The sequence below is a fragment of the Ochotona princeps genome, chromosome 12, assembly GCF_030435755.1.
Source record: "Ochotona princeps isolate mOchPri1 chromosome 12, mOchPri1.hap1, whole genome shotgun sequence".
Taxonomy (NCBI): domain Eukaryota; kingdom Metazoa; phylum Chordata; class Mammalia; order Lagomorpha; family Ochotonidae; genus Ochotona; species Ochotona princeps.
The window spans coordinates 39,392,425-39,415,693 of NC_080843.1; the positions used below are offsets into that span (position 1 = coordinate 39,392,425).

Sequence of the window (23,269 nt, forward strand, 5' to 3'; positions counted from 1 at the left end):
TGCTGAGTAACAAACACCAGCTCATACAAAAGCTAAGGTACCGGGCTTGTCCAATAGGATGTCCCCATTGCCTGACATGATGATGGATCAGCAGAGGGGTCACATTAGGCAGGACCATGACATTAACTAACACTCCAGAACCGTATCTGGGGGAAAATTCTGTGGGGGATGTGTGGGCCAAACCCTGTGGAAATTCTAACCCCACTGGATGACTTAGGTAGGAGTGGAGGTGGTGATGGACTACACTAGGTGGGACCAAGGAGCCTGCCATCAATCACAGGTAAAGGAACACTCGACAGTCTGGACTGGTCAAGGCAGCAGCACCCGAATGTGCATCTTGAATAGGGTTAGGGTGGACCAGGCTGAAATGTTCACCAGCTCAGGCAAGGCCATAAGGAAAGCCAGTCTGCACTGAGCACTGGCCTAAAACCCAATGGCATGTGTGAGAATTAGGTCTGGGAGGGGAGAAATGGGAGAAACTTGGGAAACTCCCCTCATGAGCCATAGCTCCCACTGGTGAACACGTGGTCCAGATCTGGGGTTGGACAAGCTGGGCAAAGCAGCTGCAATGGCTCGTCACTGTATGGAAAGGTGATGGACTGGGCACACCGGGCAGCACTGAGCAAACCTTAGCCCACAAGTAAAATTAGAAAACAGGATGAAGCACAAGACATGCCCAGCTAGGTTCATGCACCAATTGGTCTGTGTGAGCCAAGGACACTGAGCCACAGTGTCTAAGGCAGGGGTTAGGGCAGGTGAGGGGCTGTGCCAAGCTGAGCCAGAGCAACCACTGGCATGCTTAACAATGGCTGGGAACAGGACCGGTTGGGGACCTGGCGGGAGACCCTGGCTGGATGGAGGTTCCCACTAAGTGGCTTTGTGGGCTGGAATGGGCTGCATTCTGATCAGCACACAGCTGTAGTCTCCCTTGCCACAAGTGTGGACTGGGAGTTGACACACCAGGGCGAGTCATACTGCAACACCTTCTGGTGTTCTGGAGGACCAGGGTAGAGGTGGGACGGACTAGGCTGGGACTCAACCACTACTGAGCCATGTATGAGCTGTGTGTGGATATGGATGAGCCATGGCTGGGCTGAAACCTCCAACAGCAAGAACCAGAATGGGTGGAAGGCCAGTTAAGAAAAGCCACTGTTCCTGCTAGGACAGGAGGTGAACTGAGTAGTGCTGGCTCATGGCCCCACTGGTATGCACAAAATCTGGCATTGGGAGGGGTTCTGATGGAGGAGCCTGGGCAACTCCTCTAGCAGGACACACAGACCCTGCAGGTAAGTGCAAGAAGCATGAAAGCAAACAGCCCAGAATAGGCCATGGAAAGTGTCCCACTGGCATACATTTGGCATGGGTCGGGGGCAGACCAGGCTGAATCAGTTCACATCATCCACTGGCAAATCCGAGCGCCAGAACAGAGTGTGGGTTGAGCCAGGTTCAGCCACGACAGAAACCAGTACACAATATGGAATTCCAAGGTGAGATTGCCTGTGCCAGATGTGACCACAGTGCCCAACAGCACACATGAGAACCAGGAAGGAAGGGAGGGGGCAGAACCGGCAGGGGGAATAAACGCTGGGTTAACTTGCTGGACAGCTACTCCCATTGGAAAGCATGAGCTGGGATGGGGGCAGACCAGACTAGGCTGGGCTATAACACCTCGGGGCCTCAAGTGGACTAAATTATTAGGGAAAAACCAGGCTGGGCTGAGTGATCCTACTGGTGCAAACCACAATCAGAGTGGCTGAGGGTTGTTTGGGCTTAGCCACAGCATCAGATGGCAGAAGCTGGCACTGGGGGATAATTCTGGCAAGTCAAACCACAGAACCACCTTCAAAGTGCATCATCTGGGAGTGGGAGTAGCCTGGGAGGGAACTACTGGGCTCCTCCCTCTTGGTTTTCCACTCTCACGGGAAGGCATGAAAACTGGGACAGGGGCGGGGGTGGCTAGAGAGACACCCAACAACATTCATGAGGGCTGGATAGTTGAGCTGGTTAGATGCAACTAGGCTTTAATACCCACTGACATGTATGACAGCAAAAGGGGATGTGGGACAGACTCGACTAGTTTGCTGCACATACTGCCAAACCAGAGCAAGGGGCGGACCTGGTGGGGGTTATTGCGGTTGCTCTGACTAGGCTGCAGCTCCCACACTGGTTTGTGTGAGGCCCGAGTTATGTGCTGGGCAGAACCAGGCTGGACTGCAACACCCATTGTTTCCAATGGAAGTCAGGGCTGGAAACAGAACCAGCCCAGCAATTGCAACCACCAGCTGAGTGGGATCATGGACTGTGCAGGGCCCTGTGCTAGCTAGTGCGTACAAGAACTTGGTCTGGGAACACCTCAGACAAAGTTTCTTTGGGGATCTCCCCAATCAAGCTTCTGGACTCAGAACCCTAGCCATCAAAAGACAGGACAAAACAAGTCAATCAACCACCTCAGCTATATGTTGACAGCGAAATACTGGGTAAACAGAGACTCTATGATGGACTATGTCAATCAGTGGATTCTCCAATGACCTCATCGTGCTTGGAGTGGTGAGAGTGGCAGCAATTCAGAACTGTTGAACTATCAAAACCACTATCAAAACCACTTGAGCAAGACCCTCACATACGGGACCAGGGTGGGAGAGTGGGTGGTAGTTCTCCCTTAAAATCCCCTTTCACATCAGATAGATTAAGAAAACAATACGGAACTAAATGTCTTGCCCATCTTCCTGTTGTGCTTGAACCTTTTTACCCTGTTTATCTCAACATTGTCAAAAAATAAAAAATAAAAAATAATGAAAAAGATTTAGTTATCAAAAAAAAGACATGAAAGAAAGTTTTTCAGGACTGAAAGAAAACTTTGGACTTTTCTGTAATATAGTGTTAGTTCAAAATATATTTAACACCATATGAAACTAATCTGAAATACTATTCTCACACTTGGAACTCAACATTATATACCATGTGATTAGTGTGGTAGCAGTAATGGACGACATGCGCTACGTACCTCTTGGTTTTTCAAAATCCATGAGGTGGACTGAATGGTAATCTGGGATAGGGCATGGAAGAATGTCATTTTTCTTCATGTTATTGCAGTGAAATCGCTTATTTGAGAAACTTTGATTAATCTCTCTAAAAAGGGTTTCTTAATCACAAAAAATCTTGAAGATAAAATTCAATTAATTCAGTTAAAACACAAAATCAAATATTTTTCAGCCTTGAAAATGCATATACGTAGGACCGGGCGCAATGGCCTAGCAGCTAAATCCTCACCTTGGAGGTGCCGGGATCCCATATGGGCGCCGGGATCCCATATGGGCACTAGTTCTAATCCCAGCAGCTCCACTTCCCATCCAGCTCCCTGCTTGTGGCTGGGAAAGCAGTCAAGGACAGCCTAAAGCTTGGGACCCTGCAGCCACATGGGGGACACAGAGGGGAATCCTGGCTCCTGTCTTTGGATTGGCGCAGCACAGGTCATTGTGGTCACTTGGGGAGTGAACCATTGGACGCAAGATCTTCCTCACTGTATCTCCTCCTCTATCTGATTTTGCAATAAAAATTAAGCTTTCAAATGTATACATAAGGATAGATAAACATGGCCTGTATAATCTATGATATACCAAAGAGATTTGTTTTTCATCCTAATTACAAAAAATAATTTCTATTTAAGATACATGTTTTGGCCTACACATGTCTAATCTCAGATAGTAGTAAGTTCCAGTAAAATTCTATTTTAATATTATTAGAGAAAGCATAACTTGCTTCTCATTAGGCATGCTCTGTTTGGTGGTAAGTATTGATTTACAGTAAAATCTGCATATCCGAGAGTGATAATCCTTTCAATAACTCCTTTCTTGAAATTATCCCTTTTGTTTTTATGCTTGCAATTTACAAATCATGTAGAGTCCAGCTGAGTTCATTCTAATAGGTTTTCTTATTGGGAACATAATAGGCTTCTCTTCTACCTACGAGGGACCTAAGAAAGCCATTATAGCATTGTGCTAACTTCATCACAATCAGCATAACCCACAAAGCAACTTAAAGATGTAAAAGTGCATATATAAGTGATTTAAGTGTGTAATAATGTTCTCTTGAATAGCACATACATTTAAATATGTCATTTTTATTTGATTCCCTAACATCAGAAAAAAAAACATTCTCAAATGTGAGATAACTACTACTTACAGAAAAAGTGAATCGTGTGCTGAATTAACTGTTGTTAGGAGCTAATTTAAACTCGGCTCTTTGGAATAAGCCTCTCGCTTAGAATTTGAGACACTCTTGGAACACCTGCATGTCACTGTAAGGGCATGGGTATGAGTCCCACTTCTGATTTTAAGCTTTCTACTACTGTACAGAAAGTAGCATGTAATGACTTAAGTCTTGGTTCCATGACACCTACCCATCCTATCGTTTCTGCTTTTCAAATCACTCCATGTCTGAGTTATATATACATATATATACTTTTTTTTTATTACAAAGTCAGATATACAAAGAGACATATATATACTTTTAAAGTCAGTAGCTTGGGGCCCGGCGACGTGGCCTAGCAGCTAAAGTCCTCGCCTTGAATGCACCGGGATCCCTAATCCCGGCAGCTCCACTTCCCATCCAGCTCCCTGCTTGTGGCCTGGAAAAGCAGTTGAGGACGGCCCAAAGCTTTGGGATCCTGCACCCGCGTGGGAGACCTGGAAGAGGTTCCTGGTTCCCGGCATCGGATTGGCGCGTATCGGCCCGTTGCGGCTCACTTGGGGAGTGAAACATCGGATGGAAGATCTTCCTCTCTGTCTCTCCTCCTCTCTGTATATCCGGTTTTCCAATAATAATAAATCTTTTAAAAAAAATAAAGTCAGTAGCTTCATTTTTTACATTTTTTACACCTGGCTTAACACAGGTATAGTCCTCTTTCTACATAAAATATCTAGACTGGGTCCAGTGCCATGGCATAAGAAGCTAAGCCTCCTCCTGGAAAGCAGTTTCCTAAATGGGTGCTTGTCTGTGTCCCAAATGAACTTAAACTTAGTAATATTTCTTTCACAGGAAGATATTTCCAATCCAGCTCTCTTCTCTGGCCTGGGAAAACAGTGGAGGATGATTTAAGATGTTAGGAACTTGTAACATGGGAGACCTGCAAGAAGCTTCTAACGTCTTCGCATCAACTCAGCTGAAGCCATTGTGGCCATCCGGGAAGTGAAACAGCAGCAGGAACTCACTCTGGCTCTGTAAAAGCTTCCTTTGAAGTAAAAACAAATCGTAAGAACTATACAAACTCAACTCAACAGAAACTAAGCATAATAAGGCATACAATCAATATGCCTTAGTTTTTTCAAAGTAGAAGTTTTAAAACACATTGAAGTGGACTACTCATTCTGAGAACTAAGGCACTATAACTGGCACAGCATTTCTGACAACTGCAAAACCTGAGTGTGTTCCCTAAGGACAAGTTGCACTCCTTAGGAGTAACCAAACAGCAATTATTCAAACAGAGCAGTATCAACGTTATTTTAAATATTTTAGAACTTTGTTCTTAGACACAAAATACAAATTTAGTATTCCGACATTTTATGCATGAATATATGTATACATTATACATACATCTGAAGTAATACTGCATGTGTACTTAAAAGTTTACTCATAAATTAGTAATTAAAATTAGAATGAGGAATGCTTTATAGTTACTATTTCAATAGTATTGTAAATATAATCTCTAAGTATTAATTATTAAAGCATTATTTGAAAGGTTAGTCGATGTAGTACTTCTAAAAATCTTTACATCAAACTTTTTGACTTAATTGTTCCAAATATATTTGACAACTTATTTTGATAGTTGGTTTCAAAAGTAATCAGATAATCAAGCATAAAAGATAATCAAACATAGCAGCAGAGATTAAAAAGTAAATTAGAGAATTATAAGCCTTGAGAATTTTAATTTTCAGCATGCTACATTCATATCAATGCTTTGTTTTGAAAACAGCTCAACGTTTTAATGCCTTTGTTACCTTAGAAGTACATGGTGTTCACTAATAAATCTGTTAGTATCCATTGACTGTTAATTATTGTCATTAAAGATGTCAGAAAATTTAGAAATGTCTTTCTGTAAAAGAAGTATCACTAAGTTTAAGTTCATTATGAGATACCCAGTGAACTTTTCAGCAATAGAAAAGCTTTTCAGAGACAATACCTTATATTGTTACTGGAAATGTAAGTAATTGTACTGGCATTTTAAGTAATTGTGAAATTATAGCAATTTCTTATTTTTATTGCAGTAGCCATGTAGTTATGTTATATTCTAAAACACACTTCAATTTGTTAGGATGCACTGAAAAACAATAAAACTGTAAGGCCACTTTGATTTTTTGTTTTAGATTTTGCTAGTTCTAAATGAAAATACATATATAAAAAGGCAATCATAAATGCACATGGTGAAATATGAAGGTCTGTATTGTATCATTTATGGTACACTACTATATTTAATATCAAATAATGACTATACATAGGAGTTGTAGTATTTCATTTCCACATTCCAATGTAATACACTTAGTATGATACAGTCACAAATATTATTTTCTGTTACATGTTAATTTACTGAGACAGTTATCTGGATTTTCTATTTTTGAAACTATATCATTATGCATTGTTTCTACACAAGAGTTCAGAGTCACACTCATACATGAGATCACAATAAACTCGACATATATGAACCACTAGATAGCAGAGAAAAGCTAGTGATCCTGACTCAGTCTCTCTAGCATTGCAAAGATGGAATCAAGAGCCTGGGGAATCCACAGGAACCTGAAGGACACTTTGAATACCAGAGAAGACCAGGTTGAGTAGAAAGAGAACTGGAGTTTTGCAGAAGAATCTCCTAAGTATTCAGTAGAATACTGACTGGTACATTTGTTAGCAAACTACCAAAGGGTGTCAGAGAAATAATTAGCTGGGGCTCCTACAAGCCTAAAGAAAGAAGCTATTCCCAACACCATCCTGGAACATAAGTTAAATTATTTAAAAGAATGATGCCATGCCATGATACAGGACTAATGAACAATGATTATTAAACAAGCTCTTTTACTCCAAACAACTTCTTGCAGTTTTTGGAGATGTTTTAATTGTCTTGGCAGCTGTGATGAGGTTTTAATATAGGTTACATAGAGGACAGAGATAATGAGCTACCCAATACATGTGTGCCCCAATCAGCTGCCTCAGCACGTACAATATCACATGGATCAAAGGAAACGCCACCCAAAGCTAAAGAAGTTCTTCCCAGAAATATGCCCACATAAAACTGTTTGCAAGTATATTATTTCTGCAACAATCTGGGATATGCTTAATACATATAAAAATTCCATCACTCCAACTAGAAAAACTACGGTATCTTGCATCAAATTTAAAAATCACTATATAGAAGCAAAAAAAAAAAAACCAGAAAACAAAAACACCCACTCACAGTAACAGTAAACATTAATCATTCCTTGGAGCTCAGATGCATATATAAATGTATCTGAATGAAAAAACATTTTGTAAACTGATATGCTGAGAACAGTGCCCATGATTTTCTGGCAGATGCAAGGCGAGAGTTTAACCACTAGGCTACTATGCCAGGCACTGAAATTATTTTAAATCTAGTAATCTATTAGTTTTACGTTAGAAAGTCAGTGAGAAGTCTTCTACTCTGATTTAATCCTCAAATGCCTTTTGAAGACAAGTTTGAAGTAGTTTGAAGCCATGAACTATGATGTTTGAATGAATTTGCGACAAGTGTCAGACACAAGTCATCTTTGGCCAAAGGTGGTGGCTCAGTGGCTATTGTTTAGTTATTTATTTATTTGGAAGGCAGAGTTACAGAGAGAATGACACACAAAGAAAATCTCTCTTTTAAAAATATTTCTTCATTGCTTCCTTGTGTTTCTTCATTTTTTATTTTTTATTATTGTTATTTTATGATACAGTGCCATAGGCCCTAGGATTTCCCCAACACCCTCTCCAATCCACCCCCACCCCACACAAGCTGAATTCTCCCGTATCATTACAACAGCGTAATTATTCAGAAACAGCCAGTTCATCAATGAGGGCATGGACGATGACAGAGTTCAGCATCCCACTGTCATGACACATGCAGCAGTTTTGGTGGGATTCCATCCTCAATCCAGATGTAGAGATGCACACCACACCTTATCCTCACATCTGAACATGTCAGTCTCCACTACACAGTCACTATAAATCGCCCCAAGTGAAAAGCCACAACAAAATCCACAACAGGAAGACAGAAATTTACAATGACATGAAGTTCAATAACATGCCCCTGGATATGATAGTCTCCACTGCAGAGTTAAACACCTTCCCTTAAATGAAAAGTCATAAAACAATCAACAACATGAAGAAAAAAGCTTTATGATGCCATGAGTGTCTGGCACAATAGTAGCAGCTAAAATCCTTGCTTTGAACATGCTGATGGCCCTGCTTCCCATCAGCTCTCTGCTTGTGGCCCGGGGAAAGCATTTGAGGATGGCCCAAAGCTCTTGGACCCTGCATTCGTATGGGAGACCCAGAAAAGGCTCTGGGCTCCTGGCTTCGGATTGGCTCAGCTCTGACTGAATGAAATGGAAGATCTTCCTCTGTCTCTATTCCTCTCTGTATATGCCTTTCCAATAAAAATAAATCTTAAAAAAGCGATTTACAATGCTATGGTTAAATAACATGCTACTGAATGACTAAGGTGCTGCTGTAGAAATGAAAATAAAAAGAAAATCAAGAACTTTCTTGAAGAAAATGTTGCTACTGTATGATCTATGAGTCATTAAATAACTTCGTGAGAAAAAAATGTTTTGAAGAGATGAAACTAAAAACGAAACCATCAAAATCTGATAAATATTTCATCTGCTGATTCACTCCTCAAATGGCTGCAATAGTGTTTGTTGGGTCTGGTTAAGACCAGAAGCCAGTGACTTCATTGGGGTCTTTCAAGTGGGAAGACCCTGTTCACAACTTTCCCAGGCATGTAACAGGAAGTGGGAATGATGTAGAGTAGCATGTTTTGAATGCCTCTCAATATGAGAGGCCAGCACTGAAAGCAGATTTGCGTTAGTATCAACCACAATACTGGTCCGGAATTTAACTGATGAGGGAAAGTGATCATCAGATCATAGATTACCATAGAAATGAGGTCATCAAGGGGCCAATGAAACTTATGTCTAAATTGAAGAAAATACATTCTTGAATACAATGTCCAAATGCTTTTATGGTTAAAAATGAACACCATGGTTAGTTTTCTGATTAGGTACATAGAATTTAGAGATACCCATATTAGAGATTTATCATTAAAATATTTCTAGCATTGACTAAATTATGATAAATATAGGCTGCATTAAACCAATAGCTTTGTAACACAAATTAATGATCACTACCATGGACTTATACTTTATTATCAGATATTTCTTGACATATCAGTGTATTACTGCCGTTTTCCATTAATAGATAGGGTAGATTACCTAGATGATTATTAGTATTAGAGGAACAGCATGGTTGATATCCGTTATGGCATTTATTCATTAATTAATTTCTAGTACAAATTCAAATTCTCTAAAACCCCCTTTAATATTCCTATTGTGCAAAATGTTACTTAATGTGCATCCTACTTTCTCTAAGGTAATTACATATTATATGCTGTACATATTTTATAAAATGTGAAGTGTTCCATTATTTCTAAATCATTACTAGTCTTACTGATCAGTAGTTGAAAACAAAAAGTATTTTAAAACATGCAACAGATAAGTAGTTGAGTAATTAAATATGTTAAAACTAAAGAATTTGCAAAACTTAGACAAACTTCTTAAAGTCTTTTTAATTAGTTGGTAAAGGAAGCACAAACTAGTAATCGTGGTTTGTAAGCACATGTCTATAACTCAGAACAGAACTCAATCTGACTTATCAAAACCTATAATCATCATGCTTCATTAAGAGTTAAAATTTGTAAATGCCAATATACCAATTTTTATTATTAGTCCTATTGTTTAAATTTAACTTGGACCATGGTGATCACAAGCTGTTGCCATCTGGCAGCTGTGTGCCGACTTTTGTGAAATAACTTTTTCATCAAATTCAAGCCCTTAGTGGACAGATGGTCACACTGAAAAATGACCATGACATTTATAACTGATACCCATTTTGGGAGTGAGCTGATAAAGCAAGGACTGATTGTATGCAAAGATTGAAATCTTTAACTATCCAATAAGAATTTCAATATATACACATATACTCATGTTTAAATAAAATCATTCAAATCAGTTGATCAATGTATTCTGTCCTCTGTGTGGTACCAGGGGTCCTCTGCAGACTCCAATGTACTGCCATATCCTCCATGTGCACCTGCATATGCTGTCCTCCACTCCATCGTAACAGCGGATGGGGTAAAGTACAGATTGATCAACTACTCCAGCCAATTGTAGGCAGTGACAAATTCAAACGGAGACTCGAGAGTAGACTGTGTCAACCAGCGGACTCTAGCAACTTAATTGTGCCTTGAGTAGTGAGATTGGCAGTAATTTAGAATTATTGAAGTATCAAAATTTCTTGAGCAGCATCCTCAGAATATGCTCCACATCGGGGAACCTGGGGTGATATCAGGTGGCTGTCCACCATCCCAGGGTATGAAGGTAGTTGGGAGGCAAGGTATGTCTTCTCTCTAACTCCCCCCTTCCTGCAGATACAGGAAGAAAAGCAAGAGAATGTGGAAATAATGGTCTCAGCCACCTTCCTGTAGCCATTGGCCCTTACCACCTTAATCAACTATGTAAAAATCAAAGATAAAGTAATGAAAAATAAAACATAATAAATGAAATTATTCAAAATAGTTGAATGCATGACTGTAAGATGAGAAAGATTATCGTCAGGAAATGAGATTTGTTTTAAGTAGATAAAGTTATTAATATGGAAACGTTTATTTAAAACTAATAACTTACATTATATATAAATGTGCTTGTTTTATATATTGTATATAAGTGTAATTGTATGTGGTCTTAAGATACACAAGAAGCAACTTATACATAGTAGTTATGAAGACAACTTTACAATACATTTTTATTATATTTATGCTATAATCACATCCTCATTTCCTCACTGCATTATGGTTAGTAATCTTAATTCAAAAGGGAATAACTATATTCTGAGTTAACATTCTAATTAAAATATTTTAATTATATTCTTTCTTTCCTTACTTTTTAATTTTAGTTTATAGGATTATTGAATTTAAATTTTTCATTTTCTTTCCAAACTCTTAGTATGTTTATAAATAAATATTTAATCCTGTTGTCAAAACTGAGTCATTCTCCATATTATATGAAAATCTAGCATAATTTCCTAAAGAATACTAAATCAATTTCACTGTATAAGTCTTCCAGCTTTATAATATTGGCTACAACCATTTATCCCAGGAAATATTTCCTCTACTCTCCATTTAATATTTTCCCAGAATGAGACTTTTAAGATAATAGAAGCCATTTATACACAACAAATTAATATGGAGCTAAATTTCATATGATGTTTCTAAATAGTATTGGCTTTATAGTTCTAAGAACTATTCAATTAAAAAAAAACTAACCAAATTTTGTTTATTTAAATACTCCATATACCACCTAATATATGCTATTGAAAAGTTCAATTTGTAAAAATCTTTGATGAAACAGGTTATGACTTCTCTTTCACAGAAGCTTGCCAGTTGCACTGATAATTGGAATGCTTTACCAACAAGATTTAAATTCTAATAATTTTATTATTACTATATGTATGGTATAAAAAGAACTTCAATTTCATTGCAATTAAACAATTGTGTCAGAAACCTATAAGCATGCTTGCACACATGTATAAAGTAGGTGTGTTAATGTTTCCTATAATATTAAAAATAAACGTTTAATGGTGGAGCTCAGTTTCAGGTGATATATGAATCCACCACTACATTTAAGAAGTCATCCTCCTAACATTATATCAACATCTAAGTAAGAAGCATTTGATCTAGATGTTCAAAGTGAGCATTGGGACTCATGCATTCCATAACAAGGTCAGCACTGGCTCCATTCCTGATTTCTGCTTCCTGCTATTACAGCCCCTCCTCCCAGGTGTGGGACTTGAAGAGTAGTGGGCATAAACCATTATACAACATGAGCAGGTAGATTTATTCAAGATGTCTAGGACTGCTTAAACTTTCATAAACTATATAGTATACCAAATAAGCAAACCAAAGAGAAAAGCCCACATACTTCATAAATGAATACAGAGGGGAAATACTTTTAACAGCATACAAAACCAACAATTGTCAAAACAGCTCAAAACCTCTCAGTAAACTGAGCACATAGGACAGCCTCCATCTTGATAACAACATTTTACAAAAATGATATTATGTCATCGAATACTTAATGGTGAAAATGTGGACACCTTATCTTATGGTGTGCAATATCACAAAGCTATCCCTGACCATCTCTGTTTAAGATTACACCAGCAGACCCAGTACAATACCAAAATAAGCATAATGTTAGAGCCCTCATACTCCATGTTTAAAGGTTTCATGTGGGACTTTGAGCCAATGTTATCTGATCCTGCTATAATACACTTTAATTTTAATTTTTAACAAAGGTAATGCAATGCATAAAGGATATTATTAAAGAAATTATATGGACAAACTGTATTTTTTGCCAAAAATAAACTGGGTATTAGTCTAATCTACAGTATAAAAATTGTATTTAGACAAAAATGAAAATGTAAAACAAAAATAGTAAAAAATCTATATAATCTGATAATGCATTTGAAAATACAATCACATTAGCATTACCCATGAAAGATAAAATAAGCTTTTCCAAATTAAAGTTGTAAAGAAAATGGAAGGACAAGCTTCAGATGGGGTAATAAATGCAGAACACTGTCAAATGGAGGACTTCAATGCAGCATATACAAGGGATATTGAAAATATTAAAAATAAGAACAAGTAAAAATTTGACAAAATAAATTAACTGATACCAAAAACAATATACAGACATACAAGCTGGAATAGTGGGACTGTTCGTTAAGCAATCTGTGACAACTTCTAGTTCCCTGCTAAAGCAAATGCCAAACAGTAAGGAGATGAGTCAGGTAACTGGACCTTTGTATCCCATGGGGGGCACCAGGACACAGGACACAGTTTCTAGAATGAGGCTTTAGCCTAGCACATGGCTTGCAGAGTGAATCAGCAAATAAAACATGTCTTTCTCTGTATCTCTACCTTTAATATAGATGAAATACAATGTTTTTGGAGATACAGAGAATCAAGATGACAGCTTGGGGTGCAGAAATGTGTGGGATGACAGAATCAGAAGACACTGAATGTAAAGATGAAGGTTAATTAAAATATTATTTGATAAGTTAAGTAGATCTAAGTCTTAATGAAACAATATGAAAATCAATGAGTTTTTGTAATTATTACAATGTATGTAACAACCTCATTAGCAAGAGCAGAAAAAAGCAGCATTCATTTGTAGTGTTTTTAACCTCTGCAAGTTTCAAAATCCTTCCAACTTTATATTATTTGCCTTAGAGAAAATAATTTGACTTGTATCTTGTGCAATATTGAATGAAATGATTACCAACTAAATGAATAAGGACAGATTTTTCTAATCACATAACAATAGGAATAATAAAGACAATGTTCAATCAGGATTATACAAAGGTTAAATTGTCTTGAACCAAACTTCTTCAATTGAAAATGTCAACTTTATTATGTCTACTTCCTTGAAAATGGCATATCAGAGTTGTGAGATTAATGCAATAGGTGCGAACGTTTTGCCTAGCAGTTAAGAGGACAACAACGTTAAATTTATCTGTTTTTATATTCCCACTAATTCAGAATTTGGAAGCAAGCACTTATGACTGATTGATTAGTTTTCCACTTCTTTTGGATTAGCTGGATCTACTTCCTAGCTCCCAGCTCGGTTTTTTGCCCTGTATAGTAAGTTGTGTGTATTCAGGGAACAAACTAATGCATGGGAGCTTGCTTTTGCTTTCTGTTTCTCTTTCCTCCTCCTGTGTAATTTTCCACATTGTACATAGTTAGTTGAATGAAATGAATAAAATTGATATAAGAATTGAAGCTAGCAGAATTTAAAATATATCTGAGATGTTAAATATATATATTTTTATATATTTATATATATGTTAATACATAATATATTCAAGAAGAAGCTAGTCACATATATATTATTGAAAACATAATACTAAAATAGCTTTATCCTTGCCTCAGATATAGAGTGAAAACTTATGGGAGGCGATTCAGTTCCCAAATGTGTTATTTACATAAATTTGAGAAGCACAAGCATCTTGTCAAGCATTTAAGTGGATATCTACAAGGCTGACACCACATTTGCTACTGGATTGAGTCCTATCAGCTTTGCTTAGAACTCAGCTCCCAAACATGTGCTTTGAAAACTAACAGAAGATGGTTTAAGTCTTGGCTATGGCAACAGAATGGGAAGACTCAGTTGAAGTTACTGGCTCCTGGCTTAAGACTATCTTGGTAAGGCCTCTTTGACCATTTAGAAAATGATCTTTAAATGGAGGGAAGATCTTTCTCTCTTCCTGCCCTCCCTCCCCTCTCACTCTTTCTGACTTAATCTTTCCCTCAGTACTCCAGCCTTTCAAATAAGGAAGATCATTTAAAAAAATGTTAGAAAGCTAGTTGTATAAAATCATAATATGTGCTTAGACACATTCCATTACAAAATTCAAATGAAATGTTTGAGTATTGATAGAATTACCTGTGTTAAATCTAATGCACACCTCTAGTCACATCTTTGTAAATACAATGGTAAATTGTGTAAGAGAAGGTTTATAATGTTTTATCCAGAAGGAAAACTACTGCTTTGAAGTTTGAAGTTAGAAGTTTTAAACCAAAATTTGATAGAAATCACATGAAGCATGCATTCTGAATGGCTTAATCTAATAATCTAATACATTTTCTAGTACAAGCAATCATGTTTGCTTTAACATTTAGCTGTCTGAACTCCTTTGAGGAATTTACAAAGTATTTTACAGCCTATGATCCAAACAAGTTCTTCAAGTACAACTGATAATTTCCCACTAAATAGAACTGAATGCTTTACTAATTAACTTATATGAAACTAAATTTGATATTCCAGAATAAAAATTAAGCAGACTTAAAGATACATACATGATTTTATTCAGGAGGAATAATCTGAAGATAAAAGTCTGCAGAAATGTATCGAAAAGTCAAATTTTTAAAAATAGGGCATTGCAAAATCTAACGCTTTTGATTTATATGTCTTAGACTATAGAGAAATGAATTCATCCAAGAATTAGAATTAAATATCTAACTCAGAACACATCAAAAGAGAACTGGTGATCAATTTAGCTGTTAATTATATTCTTTAAGGTAAAATTTCTTGAAACGAAAATCTAAGTAAGCACTTAAATTAGTTTTTAAAATATAATGTTTCTAGTGTTGTTGGGAAACTCAAAAATTGTGACTAGTATAGCATTTTCTTCTTTGGGCATTATGTTAAACAGGCAATCATCCAGAAGGCTGATTCAAGGTTTAAACAGAATGTCTTCTGCTCACAGCTTCTTTCTACATGGAAAGTCCATATGATCGTTTGTCCTTAACTGGTAGCAAATATTTCAGGAACTAATGACAAAGAATGAAGACTAAAATTTATTTCTATTTTAGCCCCCCAGGAAATTACAGTCTGATTTTTTGAGAGAAAATTACCAAGGACGCAGCCTCTTGCAATCAGATTCCCGTTTTTTGCTAATGGGACACCATCAATCTTATGACTCAGTCCGTAGCTTGATTGGCACACTTGAATAATCACCCCCAACATCCACAATCAGGGAATCACAAGTCCACATTTTATTGTCTTTCACTGATGTGAAATGTAAAACTACTTATAGTTTTTTTTCAACTATTATTGTTTACTTGTGTTTCTACCCACTGCATTGAGGGCTCTTGAAGACACACGACCATACATGTCATCCTCCCAGTTATTTCTCTGCTCACTTAGAACCAAATAACAGTCTAAGTTGTCCAAGAATATGAATTCAATATAAAACAAACCCCCAGGTCCTTTGGCTTACACTGGTTGATGTATTTATCATTTCTCTCTCTCTCTCTCCACCTGTTCTAATAATGCTATTTTGAGTCTGACAATTCTGTATTTACTTCTTTTTAATTTCTCCTCTGTACACAAAGTGGTTTTCCTCACATGCATGTCTTGTCTTAGATCCCACATTAACTCCCTAGAACTTCATCGACACTGTCAGAATATTTATCACAAACTACACTCGTTCATTTTGCTGCTTAGACTATAACAGTTTGATCTTATCACTAGTACAACTTTTTACTGAAGATGAAATAAAGCAGCCTCATGGTTCCTGAATATGCAATTTTTTTATGTACCATTGAGACTTATAGTATATTTTCTACTGGAAACACATCCTGTAACTCTGCTTAACTGGCACGAAATACCCTAAATACCTCAGAATTACAAAGGACAGAATAAACAGAGATGCAATGAAACATTTTGCTGTTATGAATATACCTGTCCATTCGAAATTCATATTTTTAAACTTGATCTCAGATTAGAGTGCATTAAGGCATTGGTGCAGAGAAAGGTTATTATGTCAAAAGTGTGCTCTGGCTTCATGAAGATTGGTGCCCTTATGAAAGGATTTCAGAAAACTAATTTAAAAAAAAAAACAAAAAAGAAACTAACAAATTTCATTCTTTGCGTATGCCAACAAGTTAGTTCTGTCTGAGAAATTTGTATTCCCCAAATAGCACATCTCCTAGTTCTTTAGCTTTGATTTTCCAAGCTCCAAAACTGTGAGAACTGAACTTCTATTTATAAATTAACAGTCTCAGGACTATAGTTACAGCTGTACCAAGGAGCTAAGAAAAAATGGATACAGAGAAACGAATTGTCACTATAACAAACATGTGGAACATGTGGAAGCACTTTTGGGACTGGCTAATAAGATTTTAAAAATTTAGAGATAGGGCTTAGAGGTGGCCTAGTGGCTAAAATCCTCACCTTGAAAGCGCCAGCATCATATTTGCATGCCGGTTTTAATCCTGGCAGCCCTGCTTCCCATCCAGCTCCCTGCTTGTAGCCTGGGAAAGCAGTGGAGGATGGCCCAACACTTTGGGACCCTGAACCTGCGTGGGAGACGTGGAAGAAGTTCCTGACCCCTTGCCTGGCTTCGGATCAGTGCAGCTCCAGCCAGTGTGGACACTTGGGGAGTGAATCATCGGATAGAAGAACTTCCTCTCTCTCTCCTCCTCTGTATATTTTACTTTGCAATAAAAATTTTTTAGAAAGTTTAGAGGTTAATGCTCAGAAATAGTCTTCCCCTGTATTGCCATGTGTGTAATTTCATGAACAGCTCCAGGGAGGACTCTGAAGAGCACTCCAGTAAAAGCTCTTCTTGCTGACTTTTGAGCATTCAGATGTAGTGCCGTTTTTGCATCCAGAGTTGGGAGTGGGGCTGGCCTCCTCCATTGTCTGCTAATGGTTATGGATCTTTCAGGATAAGGTTGTGAGCTTGTCTTGCCAGAGGGGCTTCCTCCAGTAGATGGGGTCCAGGGCAGGAACCCACACAGGCTCAGTTTCTGGGAAAACACCAGCAAACCCTCTTCCACAGTTAGCAAGGGGTCAGGACCTCTCCACATTTGGGTGGTGGGGTCCCTCCATTGAACCAAAGGCAACTGCATCAGGCCTCCAAGCGGCTTCCAGTGATGCTCAGCTGGTGGCTCGCCAGAACATGGAATATGAAGAAAATTTAGAGTGAATAAAGTCAAGATGTTCAGGAGGGGTAGTATATCCCCCCTCTGCTTTTCAAGCATGTTCTTAAGATCTTGGTGTCTTGTTTCAACTATGCCCTTGCATTGAGTATTAAGCCGGGGGCCTTGAATCTGAGCTACCAGGTTGCTTACTCTTATAAGGGACAGTATAAAATGAAAACTGTCAAATAATAGCTTTACAAAACATTTATCCCAAAGACCTTCAGGAGTACAGGTTAACAATAAACTTAAACATAAGTGTATCAACGATGTAACATTTTGGATACAGCCTGTAGGTAATTTAAATCACATGAATCAAAAAAAAAAATCTGTTTATTAGTAATCTTATTGCTGGACAAAATAAATGACTTTTTAGCAATGGTTGAAAATCACTGGGCTCGGCAGCGTGGCCTAGTGGCTAAGGTCCTCGCCTTGATCCCATATGGCCGCTGGTTCTAATCCCAGCAGCTCCACTTCCTCTCTATCTCTCCTCCTCTCAGTATATCTGACTTTGTAATAAAAATAAAATAAATCTTTAAAAAAAAAGGAAAGAAAATCATTTAGCTATTTGTACAATCCTATTGGAAAACTTTGGGCGTGGCTGCAGAATTTCAGTACTGCCACAGTCCCAAGGCAACCTACTCTTGCTGTTGATACGCAAATTGCCTATGCTGTGCTTGCAGCTGAGGATACAGCTAACTAATGAGACACAGATGAATACGTTTACCCACATTAAATTCACAAAAGCTAGAACACCTTTTGACCAATACAGGCAGTAACACATGATAGTAATGTTAAACCATTTATATAGACACATGTGCGCGCACACACACACACACACACTTTTGGAGACTTAAAATTATTCTCAATCAAGCTTAGTAACAGCGGTCACCAGAAACCAATACGTGAAAAACCATCAATTCAACACTCTTGAACCAAGACCCTGAGAGAAAAGTCACCCCTATGAAATCCCTCCATCAATGCAAAAATCTGAATTTCAGTCTTCCCAGTAACATAGAACAACCAGATACAACTGTAGGGTAAATCATGAAAATGAGCAAATTAAATTAAACCTTCACAACTCCATGGATGTACACAACATTTTGACACGGCAGAATTTTACTCCATTTGGCATAAGACAATGTAATCCAATCAGCCTGATGTACTGTCTCCACAAAACAGGAGGTAAGTCCGTTGGCATTCTCGAGGCCTCGTAAAAATATCAACGGAAGCCCTAGAATTTGAAACTTTTGAATTTTTGGATGCCCTTCTTGAAGTTAGCATAATACATTATAAATTAGACTCATTGACATGAAATCACTCAAATACCTTTAAAACCAATACAAAACCTTGACCAATTAAAGGCAGTGAGAATTCTGATAAACAGCCGAAAACACAATCACTTTAACATATAAAATGCTTTGTAGACAATGAATAACACATTATTTTAACTTATACCTTGAACTAATTCAATGGTGCGTTAAAGCATAATTCTATGTCAAATTACTTACGACAAAATTTTAAATTTTTGAAAATACCACAAATGAAACATTAAGAGTTACAAGAGACAAATGCCTTCTTTGAATTCTAAAGCTCTCAAAAGTTGCCAAGGATATGCAGATGAAGTCAATTTGCTAAAAGTTTACCACAACAAAAGACATTCCAAGGTAGAATTTGTAAGCCCAGGGAACAAGTTCTGTAAAACAGTTCTTTTTTCCTTGATTTTTTTCTTCTTCATCATTTTATAAAGATATGCAAAAAGTGAACGACCAGGCAACAAAAACTTACGGTCAGGTGTTAGAAGTCTGGATGAATCAAACGCAGTCAGCTGTGGGCAATAGAAGGCCCAGGTAACAAAACCAACATCCCAACAATTGCTATCAGAGAAAAGCAGTCAGCCCAGCTTCCAAAGGGTGGGATCTCACCTTCCTGCCATTGAAGTTCAAAATTGGCAGCTTAACTCTGCACTTCTAAGACTGTGGGATTCCTATGCCTGCGGGCCACAAACAAGCTAACAGCGCTAGGAGCTCCACACAAAGGAAACATCCTCTAACACAGAAACGAAACCAAAGGGTAAAATCTGAAGAGCACAAACTGGGGCTGCCCGCCTCTGGTCAAAGTCTGAACCCACAAATTGGGGCGAAAACTCAGAGCCCACTGGCAAAGGCGCAAAACCAGAACCTACCGATTAAGGCGCAAACTCGGAGCCCACTGGTAAAGGTGCAAACCCAGAACCTACCGGTAAAGGCGCAAACTCAGAGCCCACTGGTAAAGGCGCAAACTCAGAGCCCACTGGTAGGGAGGAAAATCTCAAGAGCATGTTGAGTAGGGTGCCCACAAGTCGAGGCTGGGCCATTTTACCTGGGGTCCTGAAGTCCCGAATTTCATTAGTTCTGAAGTTTCTGTTCTAAAGTCCTGAGGTTTTGTGTCTTGAAGTTCTAGGGTCCCTTTTCAGGTGCCAGTTCTCGGCGTTTAGACCTGTTAGCAGGCCAGGAGGTCACCGAGGGTGAGGCAGACGGTGGCCTACGGCGGGAAGAGCCACCAGAGACAAGCTGGTGCGCAGTGTCCGCTTAATTACGCAGTTTACAGGTTTTAAAGGGTAAGGAAGGGGCGGGCAGGAGAGAGCCTTCCGGCAGACCCCACGCCCACCAACGATGCTGTAATTGGCTGTATGCCAGGTCTATCTCCCTAGATCTTCCGGTGATGTCAGAGGTCATGTTCAGGTATACTCCCCTTGACCTCGTAGCCATGTTGGAAGTCGAACTCCACCTGTAGGCCTGATGTTTCAGTGCAGCGGCAGCTGCTGCGGGGACAATCAGTCGCTCACACAGCACCTGCATTAGTGCATCCAATGGTGCCCTAGGACCCAGGCCAAGCCCCAGCTCTACTGAGGAGCAAACCGCAGAAGTTCCAGGACCGCCTGACACGGTGCGCCATGCACTGCAACGGCAAAGCCAAAGATTCCATAGATGCAGGGACTAAGGAGCCCCAGGTGAAGCAGCTGGACAGTTGTGTGACCAAGTGTGTGACTGACCACATGCACCTCATCCCAACCATGTCCAAGAGGGGGAAGAAGGCACTCTGGAACATGGGAAAGTGAAAGTCTGCCAGTGGCCCTCAGGGCTGGGGAAGGAATCTTTTCAAAAGAAAAAGTGGGAATTTAGTCTTTTTATGGGGAAGCTTATGAAGAAAATTAAGGAAATCAACAGCTGTAACGCATATGTCATTTGCCTACGGACGCTAGCTCCTTTAAATTCCAATCCTTGGAACTGAACAAAAACTGGTGCTAAAACCCGGGTCAGAGACAGAATAGGAGAGTTTCCGAGACTGTATTGCACACAGCAAGTGTCCGTCCTGCCAATGGAACCTCTCTTGTACCGAGTCCAGGCCTTCCGAAGCACCACATTCGCCTTGCCTGCCCAGGCGGCAGCAGGCTGAGGGCTGCATCTGCTGGACCCGCGCGTCGGTGGAAGGTGAGGATGGGGCTTCGGTGGGCTGCCTCTCTCCTGCTTCCCACACCATCTTCCTCACGCTGTAAACACAATCCATGAGGTCGCTAGTTTCAAAAAGGAAAATGCCTCTTAGGGTCTTTGTTTTGCTGTTTTTTTTTTTTTTTTCAAACAATGGGCATAAAGTGATTTCAGATGTGTAGTTGGAAGGAGGAAAGAAATTTTGCAGGACTCCTTGTGTGTCCTTTTTCTGGTGTGAACCTGCGTCTCCTGACCTTCTTACTGCATCTCAGCCTGGAGATGTCACCCAGGGGACGGGAAGCACAGCTTCCCTCACACTGAATACCCTGATAAATTTGTTACAACACTTTCCCCTTGAAGGGAAAGGAAGTTTTCACAGTGGTAACTACCAGTATCCAAGAATGAACAGTGAAAGATGGTCTTTTGGTTGTGTGACCAAAGAACTCTGAAGTACAGGGCTTTTGGGAAAACGTGAATTAGGGTAAGAGAGTAGAATGAAAACCAAGCACAGCATTGCTTACTTAGTCCCCAAATTAACACCAAGCAGACAATGCCAACAGTAGGAAGGCCACGGGAGAAAAAGCAACTTGAGCTAAGACCAGTCCCAACTTCTTGGAATCAAAGGCAGGCAGCCCCAGGACAGCTAAAGCCAAGTTTTGAACTTTGAAACACGCAGTGTTGTGCCCCAGCTTGGCACCTTACCGTGTTTAATAGGGATTTTTTTCTACGGAGTTGCTGAAATGATAATACAGTGTAGCTGTTCACGGTTTGAATGCTGTGATATATTTTCTTAATTGTTTGGTTTTAAATAATAAACAGTTTAACAGCCCCAGTGTTTCTTTGCTTATATCTGGCCAGTAAATATCACTTTCTCAGCATGTTTCCCCTTTAAAAAAAGGATAAATACAGTTATTTTAGTAAATGGTGCTGGGAAATTGGATTTCCAGATGCATTGATACTTCTCTTTGTGTTAATGAATGACAAAATTAATTAAAGATATAAACATGAAATCTGGAAACTTGAAATGATCAGAATAAGGTACAGAGGAAACACTTCAGACATGGGGATGGACAAGGATTTGATCAAATCTCCAATCACCACAAATAAAATAAAAACAGATTAAATTGTTAATTTCATATTAAATAGTGGGACTGCCAGGATTAGAACTGACGCCCATATGGGAGGACATTAGCCACTAGGCTAAGTGAAATATTCACACATACTTAGGTAAATTTAACTTTGTACTTTTTGTTTTTGAGAAGAACATCTATGTCCGTTTTAATAGTCCTATTCAAAATACAAAGCCTTACATAAAGTATGCCTTATTTTTTCACCCGTTATGGTCTTCAAATTCAAAATAATGAGATGCTTTTTATTCTTAAAGTTGCTATGCTAAATAGTAGGCACAATTTTGTTACACTGAAATTTAATCAGCGCTCCATTGTATTGAAAACAATATTGATAAAAAAATTTTTGCCGATGCAGTTCTTAACTACTTCCTTGGAATTATCCCAAATCATGTCTTTTAGTGAATTATTGATTAGGATTAGCTTTGAGGTTAATACTGTGTATGCTGGACCTATAGAGAGAAGCTAATTAGCGTGAGTTAAGGAATTAGTCACAGCATGTGCTATGCATGTGTGGCAGAGTGCACTTTCAGTACAGCATATCCCAGAGAGGTGATCTAAAGAAACATCCATCAAGCAAGTCCCCCAAATGCTAGGATTAAGCAACTCAGCCTGAATGCCCTGGTGCGAGGATTTGTGATTCCTGCTAGATGCTAGGGATCCTAGGAATGAGCTTAACTGTGGGTCTGGATCAGGGCCAGTTGTTTTTACTTCCCAATCTTTGAAGTTCACAGATTTGCTAAATAATATAGCAGTGATTCTGGTTAGCAGCTTTGAAGACCTTAATGCAATATTTAATTGCAAGGTTTAACAGTGGAAAGCAAAAACAGAACCTATGTGTTTTTCGAATATTTGAA

At 38.8% G+C, this 23,269-nt stretch overlaps 1 protein-coding gene across 1 annotated transcript; it reads left to right on the forward strand.

Moving 5' to 3' along the window:
- Window positions 1-20,453: 20,453 nt before the first annotated feature.
- LOC118758007 (protein FAM136A-like) lies at window positions 20,454-20,915 on the forward strand. Its single transcript, XM_058671003.1, is given in 2 exon segments — window positions 20,454-20,674; window positions 20,677-20,915. Coding segments are annotated over 2 exon segments (318 nt in total). The 5' UTR covers window positions 20,454-20,595.
- The last annotated feature ends 2,354 nt before the right edge of the window (window positions 20,916-23,269 follow it).